This window comes from Gymnoscopelus microlampas, assembly GCF_963454915.1.
Source record: "Gymnoscopelus microlampas genome assembly, chromosome: 12".
Classification (NCBI taxonomy): domain Eukaryota; kingdom Metazoa; phylum Chordata; class Actinopteri; order Myctophiformes; family Myctophidae; genus Gymnoscopelus; species Gymnoscopelus microlampas.
The window spans coordinates 20831663-20844306 of NC_139949.1; the positions used below are offsets into that span (position 1 = coordinate 20831663).

General features: G+C 41.6%; 2 protein-coding genes across 2 annotated transcripts in view; both read right to left on the reverse strand.

Annotated features, from left to right (window-relative positions):
• elmod1 (ELMO/CED-12 domain containing 1) overlaps positions 1–3016 on the reverse strand; it is a gene marked incomplete at both ends in the record, with an annotated part of 9252 nt that extends 6236 nt beyond the window's left edge. The window contains 2 exons of the mRNA XM_084074212.1: positions 1194–1201; positions 2942–3016. Of these exons, the coding sequence (XP_083930338.1) occupies positions 1194–1201; positions 2942–3016 (83 nt within the window). The remainder of the gene's footprint in view (positions 1–1193; positions 1202–2941) is intronic.
• Positions 3017–4688: 1672 nt separating this feature from the next.
• slc35f2 (solute carrier family 35 member F2) lies at positions 4689–12476 on the reverse strand. The gene is made up of 9 exons (XM_084074056.1): positions 12348–12476; positions 11312–11426; positions 8797–8969; positions 8269–8396; positions 7548–7707; positions 6891–7047; positions 6335–6387; positions 6065–6219; positions 4689–5183 (listed from the first exon to the last, which is right to left on the reverse strand). Exons 1-9 carry the CDS (start codon positions 12373–12375, stop codon positions 4893–4895), a joined length of 1260 nt encoding a protein of 419 aa, XP_083930182.1. The 5' UTR covers positions 12376–12476; the 3' UTR covers positions 4689–4892.
• Positions 12477–12644: the final 168 nt, after the last annotated feature.

Sequence of the window (12644 nt, forward strand, 5' to 3'; positions counted from 1 at the left end):
CCACCCATGGGGTCGTGGAAGACATTAGAGTTGTTGACATGTGGGCCTATGGGCTCGATTATGCAAATGCTTCATGTACAATTCAAGCGGTTATCGCCCAGAGTTGGTGACAAACAGAGTAACACACTCTGAGTCTCTCTCTCTCACACACACACACACACACACACACACACACACACACACACACACACACACACACACACACACACACACACACACACACACACACACACACACACACACACACACACACACACACACACACACACACGAGAGAGAGAGAGAGAGAGAGAGAGAGAGAGAGAGAGAGAGAGAGAGAGAGAGAGAGAGAGAGAGAGAGAGAGAGAGAGAGACACAGACAGACAGACAGACAGACAGACAGACAGAGAGATGACAGAGGATAAGAACGGACAGGTAAGAACAAAGACGGTAGTCAGATAGTATAATAGCTCCTTTCCAGCAGAGGAGGTTTGCAGCTATTTTTAAAAGCTAACAGGGAGCAGCACAAATGGAGATGTGGGTGGGTGTCTTGGGAAATGCATAGTGACCCATTAAGAAGCAGTGGAGTTGGAATGATTTTGAGAGCGATCTTGAATGGAGAGAGAGAGAGAGAGAGAGAGAGAGAGAGAGAGAGAGAGAGAGAGAGAGAGAGAGAGAGAGATGATAGACAGACAGACAGACAGACAGACAGACAGACAGACAGACAGACAGACAGACAGACAGACAGACAGACAGACAGACAGACAGACAGAGGATGTTTAATGGGCATAGCTGATTGTGCTATAATCTAACAGTATTAATCTATCCATTTGTGTTGAGTGTGTACAAATGGAACCATTTGGTTGCACACTCTCAGAGTTAAATTAACACTCAAGATTCGACTGTGTGCACGCGCGCGCGCACACACACACACACACACACACACACACACACACACACACACACACACACACACACACACACACACACACACACACACACACACACACACACACACACACACACACACCCCTCTGTATTAATATCAGCATGAGAAGTTTATCTTCCTTGTCATAGCAGGAAGGCAAGTGATAACTATATTCCCCCCCACCACCACCTCCTCCCCTTTCCACGCTGAGAATCAGTGAATGAGGTTGAAAGCAGAGAGGCACCCTGACCCTGTCACGCCTCAGCCTTGGAAGGGCCTTGAGCACCAAAGGCTCTGCCAAGGGAGACACAGCTCACTTCAGAATGTTTGCACACCACCAACCAACAGAATCAAAGAAGCGCCCTCGAGCCACTGACCCCGCAAACCACTTAAGCCTCAGCCGCCAGGATTACCCTTTGGCAAGGTCTGAATGGGAGACAGAATCATCAAATTGCAACGCACGGAGAGGCTGCGATAAATCCCCGGGCAAATAGAGCAAATATCACACTGGTGGCTGACGATTTTTCACCATTAAGGATTTTAGCAAATGAAGCACTGCAACATGAAATGACAGGGAGTTCTTCAATGACTGTTTACCTCAGAAAATGTTTCATCTTGCCGGATTTCACTTGTGCCTTCTATATATATATATATGGTGGTAGTGTTATTCAGAAATATCCTGAAAAAGAACAAAGGTAGTATTATAGGCATGCATGGTCAGAACAGAGGTAATGCTGGTCTGGTCTGTGTGGTATATTAGCATGGTGGAGCTGTCCATGGTGCTGAAAGATCGCAAAGGCTATAACGGCAAAGAATTTAGGGGTCTTCAAAAGGGGGTCCAGGACCCCTTTTGGGGGGGGGGGGGGGTGTTAGAGGTTTAGTGTATAGAGGGGAAAAAGGTGTGAAACACTGATGACAGTGCTTTCAAACAAGTCTATGAATCCATCTATGAAATCTATGAAAACGTTTAATCTGCAACATCATTTTATACATCATTATATACAATATGTAGGGGGGGCGGGTCCCTGTTTCATCTCTCTCAGCTAAGGGGTCCTTGGCCTGGAAAACGTTGAAGACCCCTGGCATAGATAACAAAACGCCCGTTGTTCAAGTTAAAATGCATATAGTGTAATGTACTAAATATGGAAACAGACTCCCACTATTAACGTTTTCTGTTGGCCTTGTAGACGATAACCAGTTACCATGGCTATAGTGCTGGTGCCGAGAGGCTCATTAGTACCCATGGCACATCACCGCGCACGGCATAATCCTAGCTCTGGTCCATGGCGTTAGAAGGACTTCTCCTTAACGCTATGGTACTTTGGAGCTGTTGCCCGCACACCCCCGGTAGCGCTGCCTCTCCTCTTTAGTCAAAATAAAAAATACACTTTCGATACTCAGCAAAACAAAGACGGTATTAAGAAGTTGAAAGCCTACATCGCTTAGTGGGAACACTCTGAGCCCCCCACCTCACGTCTAAAATACACTTTTTGTCCAGAAAATTAAATATTTCACCGGAAGGAAAAATCTGGTCAATAATGAAATTCCATTAACCAGATCTGTAGAGGGCGCAGTGGAGTGACTAAAACATTTTTTCCTTCCGGTGAAATATTTTCTTTTCTGTCCAAAAAGTGTATTTTAGACGTGAGGTGGGGGGGCTTCGAGTGTTCCCACTAAGGAAAGTAGGCTTTCAGCATCTTAAGCTCGTCTTTGTTTTGGTGAGTAGCGAAAGTGTATATTTTGTTTTGACTGAAGACGAGAGGCTGCGCAGCCTGCTCTACCGCGGGTGTGCGGGCAACGGCTCTAAAGTACCATAGCGTTAAGGAGAACTCCTTCTAACGCCGTGGACCAGAGCTAGCATAATCCGTGCATAAGCCTCGATCGACGGTTTCCACAAAGAAACGTGCATTATGCTCATATAAATTATCTCTCTTACCGATTTTAGGAGAGATGGGGAGCAAGATGAGATGCGATTGAATGGCAGCGGGTTCGATGTGTTTGTCCTCTCTCCTCTCTCCACTAGACAACAGTTACCTGCTGCTGTTCTTCCATCTTGATGTCGTCACTGGGAGCCTGAGCGGCTTGATCGGTGTTCAGCCTCAACACCATCGCAATGCAGAATTATGATTATATTGTAGTCACCGTGCGTCCAAACACATTAAACACCATTACATGGAGTTTGAGGGAGACCCAACTGCTCACTAATTAAACATCGAGTTGCTTAACATGTTTGTATGTTGAATTTCCATTTTCATGCCGAATCAGCATTCAGCAGCACATATGGATCTACAGATTAGTCTGTCTCAGGGGTATATACAGCCAAAAGGGTTTCATTCCAGATCTTATGTTCATTTATTAGCTACTGAATTACTGCAAAACACCTGCTAAGCATAATGAATGACTATGTGTCATGTTTGATTTTCATAACAACAGGGTCTGCATTTTACAGAATACTGTCAAAGTAATATCTTCTCTGACGATGTGTGATGTAGTATTATTTGCTTTAACAACTTAAATCCTCAGCATCCTTATTGTGGGGAAAGCTTTAGAAGAAAATGGTAGATCAAGCTCACAAGCATGAGCTTGTCGATTGGCTATTTCAGCGTCCCCACAATAACAGAAAAGTCACTATAGCTGCAACACTGTGAGACTGATCATCTGGTCAACTGCTAATCAAACCTCACACATATAGACTGATTAGAATATGAGAAACAATGTAGACTCCAAGAGAATATAAAAGTTTTATTTAAAAACAATACATTTTGCCGCAAATTATTATACATGTTTCGTTTTCTGAGTTTCTCAGAATTGTAAAGGCATCGCATACATCATCATCACTTGTATAAAAAAACTTTATTTTTTTTTAACCAATACATAGTGGTGGAACCATAGTTTGTGTGTGTGTGTGTGTGTGTGTGTGTGTGTGTGTGTGTGTGTGTGTAAACAATTGCCAAAAAAATACAGTGTTTAGAAAATATAAAAAATCTTACAAGTAACAGAAGCTTTTTTATCAACAGTAAAGGTATCTGGTCTAATAAATAACTGGGCCACTTATACTTAACCTTATATTCACCAAGTGGACACAACAGCAATACAATTGTCATTGAAAATTGCATGTTATCATGGAATAGAACAATCTCTGAAAACAGACCCTAAACATGTATGCATTTTCTCTGGGAGGCATTAACATTAAAGGGGGATTACACTGAATTGTAAATTGAGTTGATATTCAGCAACTAGATTGGCACTCATTATTGCATCCATGTGTGAGTGAGCAATGCATTCTGCAAGTGCTACAAGGCCCCATGTGGCTAATGTCAACATGTATTTGTGTAATATCGCCCTCATGTGTTCAAAATTAGTAACAACTCCTCCAAATTTCTTTCCTTTTGTAAATCCAGAACTGCTTAGAATTATGAAACACTGACTGCACAATTCTCAGCCAACAATCTCAACTAATAAAGTCTGCGGATCTAAGCTCACAATGCGCCACGATGCAATGCATTGTGAGCTTGTAGATCACAAAGAAGTATATAGGGCTTCAGTGGTTAAAGGGGAAATCCACCCATTTTCAATATTTAACTATGTCATTAATATAGCATAAAGGAGTTGTGTCGAAATAAGAAAAAAGTTCCCCCCTTTCTGTATTGCCTTGAACTGGAAGATTGATTTTGGGTTTAACATGGCAAATTACAACACGATGAGTCATCATGTTGTAATTTGCAATGTTAAACCCAAAATCAATCCTCCAGTTCAAGGCAACACAGAAAGGGGGGAACTTTTTTCTTATTTCGACACAACTCCTTTATGCTATATTAATGACATAGTTAAATATTGAAAATGGGTGGATTTCCCCTTTAAGAAAATGTAAAGTAACAGTCACACTATCACTACACTGTGATATTACAGTAGTACACATCTCAGCAGCGGTTGGTCTGAGGTGGTCTCCTCTGTAAGCCCATCTCCAGCAACCATAACTTGTGTCTCACTTCTTGCTGTCTTTTTCCTGTTGGGGCAGGTGGTCTAAGGTGGTCTCTTCTGTAAGCCCATCTCCAGCAATTGTCAATTGTGTCTCCCCTCTCTCAGTCTCTTCTAACTGGAGCAGGTGGTCCTCTGTGAGCCCATCTCTGGCCTGGTCCGCAGACCATGCAGCAGGATGCTCAAAATCCACACCTCTGGATTCAGCCTCGTGTGTGTCTGGGTCCGTGGGAATGACGTTGAACATGATAAAGCCCACAATGATGACCACAAACGAGACAATGTAAAGGCTTGAGAACTGGAGAGGAGAGGAAAAAAAGACAATGCAAAGAACATTGGCATCAAGCACTTGCCTAACCTTTATCTGTCCTGTGTGAGGGGATACATAAAAGGACAGAGAGGGTGTCGTATCAGCCCTTGGGTTGATATGGCATTAGCTGACCAATTAGTGTAAGCTACAGTGCCACAGCGTGCTGATCTGTTACCATGAGCGACCTTGCTACTGAAGGAACTCTCCATGTCAAAGCCAAACATGTACGAATATCAGCCACCAAACATGATTGCTGCGGATTGTTTTTGTAAAATTCACGGCTGAGGAAACGCTGGAGTTTATCAGGAGCAAAGGAATCCAAACACAGAGTGGAAAACAGCTAGCGACCTTGAGCAGTTCACAGAATGGCTGTGCACCAACAAGAGCAAGGTGGGCTGCCGGCAGCAGCTGCAAATCCCAGCCCACACTGACGGAAATCCCAGTGGGACTTCCATTTTCTTTGCCAGGTCAGTTTCTCATTGGCAGTAATGTTCATTCATTTACCACTTAAACCCTACATACTTTGTTGACCGGGGTCCCCCAGGGGTCTATACTTAGTCCCCTACTTTTTTCCCTAAAACATATGTATGTCTGCCTATTATGCGGTTAATTAGCGTGGTTAATAAGTGAACGCTTCTGAAACATTTTTGAATTTCTTTTGAAAATGCCTGAAAATCTTTAGAAAAATGGGTCTACGACCCCAAATTGGTCACTATGTTTGGGGGATTTAGACAGATTTCTGCCAATTCTGTAACACTGGCAGGTTCGACGAGGTGTACACTCCCATCTATAGTACTACTTTTGATGATTTGATGATTACAAAAATTAATACATAATAATAATAATAATAATAATATAATATAACATACTGTGTAGTGGAAGAGGAAGAGTCCACAGAAGAGGCTGAATAGGTCTGATGTGAGCAGAGAAAGGTTGACCGCAGTAGCGCTGGTTAACTTCACCACTACAGGCATGAAGATGTACAGTGCGAACATACAGAAGGTATATCCTGCAAACAGCAAAACTGTAGAAAACAGAATGAAAAAGCTTTAGTACAGTAGGTGTATTAGTGGTGAACCTGATATTGCATCGTAAACCAGTATAATTGGAACATTCAAAAACATTGAAAATGAACTTACTGATATTGATATTCCACTTTATTGCCCCTACTGCACTTATTTCCAGGGCAGCGCTGCAATTCCGCATAACATAGAATTAGTGGGGAATAAAGCACATACTTCATACATTTAATGGGCCAATTGATTAGGAAAGCAGGCAAATATCAATGAGTAATTGTTTCATAATCCAGGGCCAACCATGCCAATACTGCTGAAAACCCCCTAAGAAATCACACTTACACGCACACACACAAAAAATAATCTGTACAAAAATGGCAAAAAAAGTACTAGTAATACAATCTAGCAGTAATTAAATACTGTGCTAGAAGACACATTGTTCCCCCAATATATTTGTCCATTTGCTCAAGATGTGTCATTGTCTAGGAGGTCGAACCTTAGGTTTGTTGCGGTAAAATTACAACTACATTTTTCAAATGTGAGTTTGGTCTGGGGAAAGTGGATTGATTGTGTATTTGTTTCCATCCAGTGACCATTAGCCAAGTATTTTTTTACTTTGACAATGACTTTTAGGGTGAAAAAAACGAACTCTATTAGAATACACATGGTGTTCTCTTACAACTGTATGCCGCTGATGAGCGTCCCGAAGAGCCCCATCATGCCCAGGAACTCCACTCGACTCAAGTTCTTCACTGTGTGCTCCTGGCACACATTGGACATGGCATAGAGAACCGCACTCAGCAGTACCAACCCATCTCCTAGGAGGAGATCACTGCCTAGGGAGAGTGAGTGAGTGAGTGAGTGAGTGAGTGGGTGGGTGGGTGAGTGAGTGAGTGAGTGAGAGAGAGAGAGTGGAATATAAAGCAGGCAATTCTGGCCAATGCTGATTGCTTAAGAGCAGAAACCACTTGTCCATATTCTTCGTAAATTAATGCCATACTTGATTAATACTACAGTGTCACACAAAAGTATGAAAAGCAGCAGATCTACAAGCTCGAAACGCGGTGCGAAGCAACACGTTTTGAGCTTGTAGATATGTTACCTTTGCTATTTTTTTTATTTGAATCCTGAAAAGTAACAGTTTTGGACATATGAGGTTTCCACCCGACAGAGACGGTATACTTCGTTGACCGGAGTGCCCCAATAATACATCTCTCAATAACTTCAAAACATTAAACAAAAACAAGATGCCAAAGTTCACTGATCCAACAGCAAAGTCACAAAGTTGCTTTTGAATATTTTGGTCTGTTTACAACAATGATCAAAGTGCCCTTACTGGAACCCTGGTCTCTTCCGGCCATCATGTCAGCTCCTACCATGGCACCCACCCCTAACAGACAGACAGCGACAGCCACAAAGTGGAACGGCCTGTACCGCGTCTTCAGGACACACCAGGACAGCACCATCAGGACGGGGATGACAAAGCAGTCCAGAAGCTGAAAGACATTAAAATGCAGACTGTGACTTTAGTGGCTTAAACCAGACAAAACCACAGCAGGAAAACGTGTTATACTGATGTACTGCTCCACAGAGAATAAACCGGACAGAACTAGAGGTGAAGAGGGCGACAATAACTAAAGTTACAATCCTAGAGTTTTATGTCTTCTCCTGGGAGGAGAGAGCTAATTACAACTGTTAACTCCAGGGATTCGAACCCGGGTCTCCTGCGCTACTCAACATCTATAGAGGGGAGATATTATAGGGCCTATGAACTTCACCTACTTCAACCAGTAGGTGTCCTACCCGACACCATGGTCAAAATGTCTTCTATTATACATACTCTACCATACAGATTAGTTAAATCTAAATCTAAAATGGTTTTAATGGGTTAAAATAAGTCCTGGATTGTAGCTTTAAGATGACTCCAGGGTTAGGAGTTCATAATAGTTAAGAATTAAGTATGGAGACGATGGAGTTTTCAGAATCAGTTCAGTCTCCAATTCATTGTTTGGGAGGCAGCTCTTAATCCTAGGTGATAATATCTGACTTTGACTTACCTGTATACTTGTCAGTGTGGTATACTGGTAAGCCTTCACCACTGCATAGTTTGCCTCCACATCTGTGAGACCCATCAGCAAATACTTCCACCACTTGGTTTTTAAAATCTGCAAAATGTTGCCTTCCCCTATAGAAAATGAATGCAAGAGAAACAAGAGATTAGTTGCTATTGTTTTGCCATACATAGGATTTTTTTCTCCTCCTTTGTATCCCCCTAACACTTTAACCCTGGCAATTTGACATGCCTAAAACCAATTTGGGGCATGTCATTATTAAAGGCAAAGCAAAACATTTTTGTCTGTTTAAAAGATCTACAAGCTGCTATGTGTTGTGAGCTTGAAGATCGGCTATTCTAGAAAATAATAAAATACAACAACTTTTTTTTTTGTGGTTAAGTGGTTCTGAGGTTACCAAAATGACACAAACTTAACACTAACTTTAGTTTTTACCACTCTCATTCTACTCATTCACTGACAATATCAATTAGATAAATGAGCGACAAGCAACGTGATGAATGTTAAGGTGACCTTTCTTGAAGCAGAGTGAGGACGTGTAGACCAGCAGAAGTAGAGCGTAGTTCATGAAACTCTGCAGCATGGGTGTCTCCACCCCGGCATCCACCAAGTACTGGCTGCTCACTGCCGTCCCGCATATCAGCAACGACAAGGCCTGACCCATGGCTATGGTCTTCAGCAGACGCCTGGGAGGTAAGCAAGTGTTTGGTCACGGTGTCAAGTCAAAACAAAAGTATTTTGGTGTGTGTTTTATTTAATTTGATGTACCAATGCCTGTTCTTTGTCGTTTTGTCCAAGATCAAGGACCACAATGGAAATAAGTCTTTGACTTTATTGTGTTTTTTTATCCTTGATGTTCTTTCTTTGTGAGAAGCAACCCTAACCCTAACCCAGTCTCGCACTCTGCAAACCGAAACACACAGCCCACTGTGCCAAAAGAGCTGAGCTCGATTGGCAGAGCTGTTGTGGCTGGGTCTTGTCTGGGGCACTACATCTACCCCCTTGGTTTTTGGCAGTGCGTCTTCACGCTTCACGCTTTACACTTTATGCCCCTCACGGCGCACAACGTCTATTATGTCCCTCACGCGAGAACCTCCTCCATGTCCTGCCGACTATGCCCGATGTGATTCGCACAGAGTTAGGATCAAAACCCAATCTCCCACTCGGCAAACCGACACACACAACCCACTGTTTCAATAGAGCTTAGCTCGATTCCCAGAGCTGTTGTGGCCAGGTTTTGTCTGGGGCACTACAAGTCTGTCATGTGTTTTCTTGACAGAAATAAATCATTGCTCACTGGTTCGTTTTAATTATTGGGAAAAACTTTATTTTTTAAGACACCTTGGTTGCTTGCAACCAAGGTGCAAGACATAATCAGTGGTGTGTTCTACCGTGTTACACTATATACGAAGTATACTGTCCCAGACAATTTGAAAAAAAAAACGTACAATATACCCTCTACTAACCATTTCATTTGGTGACCACTTACAAGCGTATATACACATGCGCATGCCATGCATGTGCAGGGAACAATTATGGTATACCCTCCGGGAAAAAAACAGAACACACCACTGGATATAATAATATATATTTTTAAGAACAAGTTAAACATGTACACATCCCAGAATCAATACAAGACTATTTAACTTAAGCTCTGACTGGCATTTAGTGCTCTCACCATTGGAAGAAATAAGGTACCGCTAAACCTACTGGTGTGTAGATGAATCGAGTAGTTAGTTACCTCAACAGAGGTACTCCTGATTTAAAATGTGAGCTGGTAAATTGGCTATTTTTTATGCACCACATGGCGTGCAACCAAGTATAACTCATGCATAAGATGGATTGTTTTTTAGCTATGCTGATCAATATGATAGTACAAATCAATCTTACAATTCTGTTGAGGTTAGATGGAGTGGCTATGGCCTGCAACTGGTAATGCAATCAATGCCTGGATGGTGTTTGTTAATTGCATTATTAACACTTATACACGTCTTTTAATGTTAATAAGTATCTTATAGGGCTCTGTCGTCTATTAATGAACTTAATAGTAAATGTAGTAATAGTAAATAGGACCTTAATATATGCGTTACCATTTTTGCAGTAGCTAAACACACTGGTGACACAGTAACTAAGTACATTTACTCAAGTACTGTACAATTTTGAGGTGTTTTTAGTTAAAAATGTCAAATTTTCAGTACTTTTTCTCCACTACATCTCAGAGGCAAATATTATACTTTTACTCCACTACAATTATTTGAAAACTTTAGTAACTAGTTACTTTGTAGATTTTGATCATTATAACAAAACATACATTAACCACTTCAGCTTTATATACATTTCAGCCGAAAATAGCAGATATACAAGCTTGATTTGAAAACTTGTGAAATGGGACATTCAGCATTACATTTCTACTTTCTACTTTGGTAAGTAAGTAAGTAAGTACATTGGCACTTCTCACAGAGAAAGCTCACAAAGTGCTTTACATACAATAAAAATACAACAATTAAAAAGAATAACAGCAGCAAAACTGTACGATAGAACTCAGAACAAAAACAGTAGACATAATTACAAAGAAGAAAAAATCAAAGATATTCCGTGAATGCATGTCCAAACAGAAGACAAGTGTTTTCAACTGGTTCTTAAAAATGCCCACAGCTCAGGACCTGCGGAAGGGCATTCCAGGGTCTGGGAGCTACAGCCTGAAAGGCTCTGTCGCCCTTGGTTATATAGTTGGTTCGAGGGATGACTAAACAGACCCTGGTCGGCTGACCTTAGGGTCCTGCTCGGCACATACCATTCTAGAAGGTCAGTTATATATGCTGGTGCTTTAACCCATTAAGACCTGGAACGCATCTGTGTCACTTTGGATTTCTTTGGCTATTCAAAAATAGCAGATATACAAGCTCATAGCGCGGCACCGAGTGCCGCGCTATGAGCTTGTATATCTGCTATTTTTGAAAAATCTTGAAAAAAGGGTTAGGATTTAGAAAACATTTTTAAGAAACGCCACTGCTGAATGTGCACTCACCGTGTGAGGACATCCTTCAGTTTGCTGCGGAGTCTCTGGGAAGCCCCTGTGCAGTTCCCACATGTTCTCCTGTCCTCCAGGGGCTCAGAACCCTCCATCTCCTTCAGAGGTAAAGCTGGAACAAGAGAGACTGTTTCAACATATAAACATTCTAAATGGGTTCAAGAAGTTGAAATATTAAGCTGTTCCAATGTCAAGGTCTAGTCTTTCGCATGCATTATCTTACATCACGGTACACGGACAGGCATATGGTACATAATCTGCTCAGGAATGTGCCGCTCATTAAATAGATGTTAGACTCATTCCTCCTTTGATAAGAGTCACAAAAGCTTAATTCCTCCAGTTAAAATTAGCTAGCAGATCATGGGTGGCAACATGTCACCCAATTACAGACATTGCAAAAAATGTGTGCGTTAAAGCACAACCATTGTCAGTAGCACTAGCACAGTTCGCTCCATTAGTAATAATAATAATAAATGTTATTTGTATAGCAGCACCTTTCATGACATCAAATTCAGCCCAAAGTGCCTTCCATTAAAAAAAAAGAGATCAACAAAAGAAAAAGAACACAATATTAAACAAGATTAGAAACAGCAAGATCATTTAACATGACCAAAAACAGATTAAAAGGAGGAAAGATCAAAATATAAATAAGATCAGATATAAAAATAATAAAAGAAAATAACAATAACAAAACATCACTACATCACAGAAGGATTACAGACTCTAGAGTAGACCTATTCACAAATGTATAAGGGCTATCTACATGTACAGGGAACCACACAGACTACCTGTCAGGCTGTCACCTATTTATCCACACACTTCAATAAGGAACCACACAGACTCTACCTATTGAAAGATAGTATACTAAATCTACATTTACAGGGAACCACTAAAAAGATAGCAGATCATGGGTGGCAACCTTATACAGTCTATGGTGGCAACATGTCACAGACCAGACATTTAAAAAAAAAGGTTGTGAGTTTAAGCACAACCATTGTCAGCACTAGCACAGTTCACTCCACTAGGGATGTACCTGCATACAGGGTTTCATTTCCATTCATGGTTAGTTTGAGGCGAGTCGTCAGCTGCGACAGGTTGACCTCATGATGAAGATTCTCCTCAGTGAACGACCATCCATGGATCCATGCGACAGACAGCTCCTCCACATGGGTCAACCTAGCATTTATTTACACAGCTCTCCATGGGCCCGCCCTCCTACACTGTGATTGGTCAGAGAGATAGTCTTTGACCACGTGACTTCTGCAACGTGCAGCCAAACTTGACATGATGTGTGACGCTTTCGCTATGTGTGTGTGTGTGTGTGTGTGTG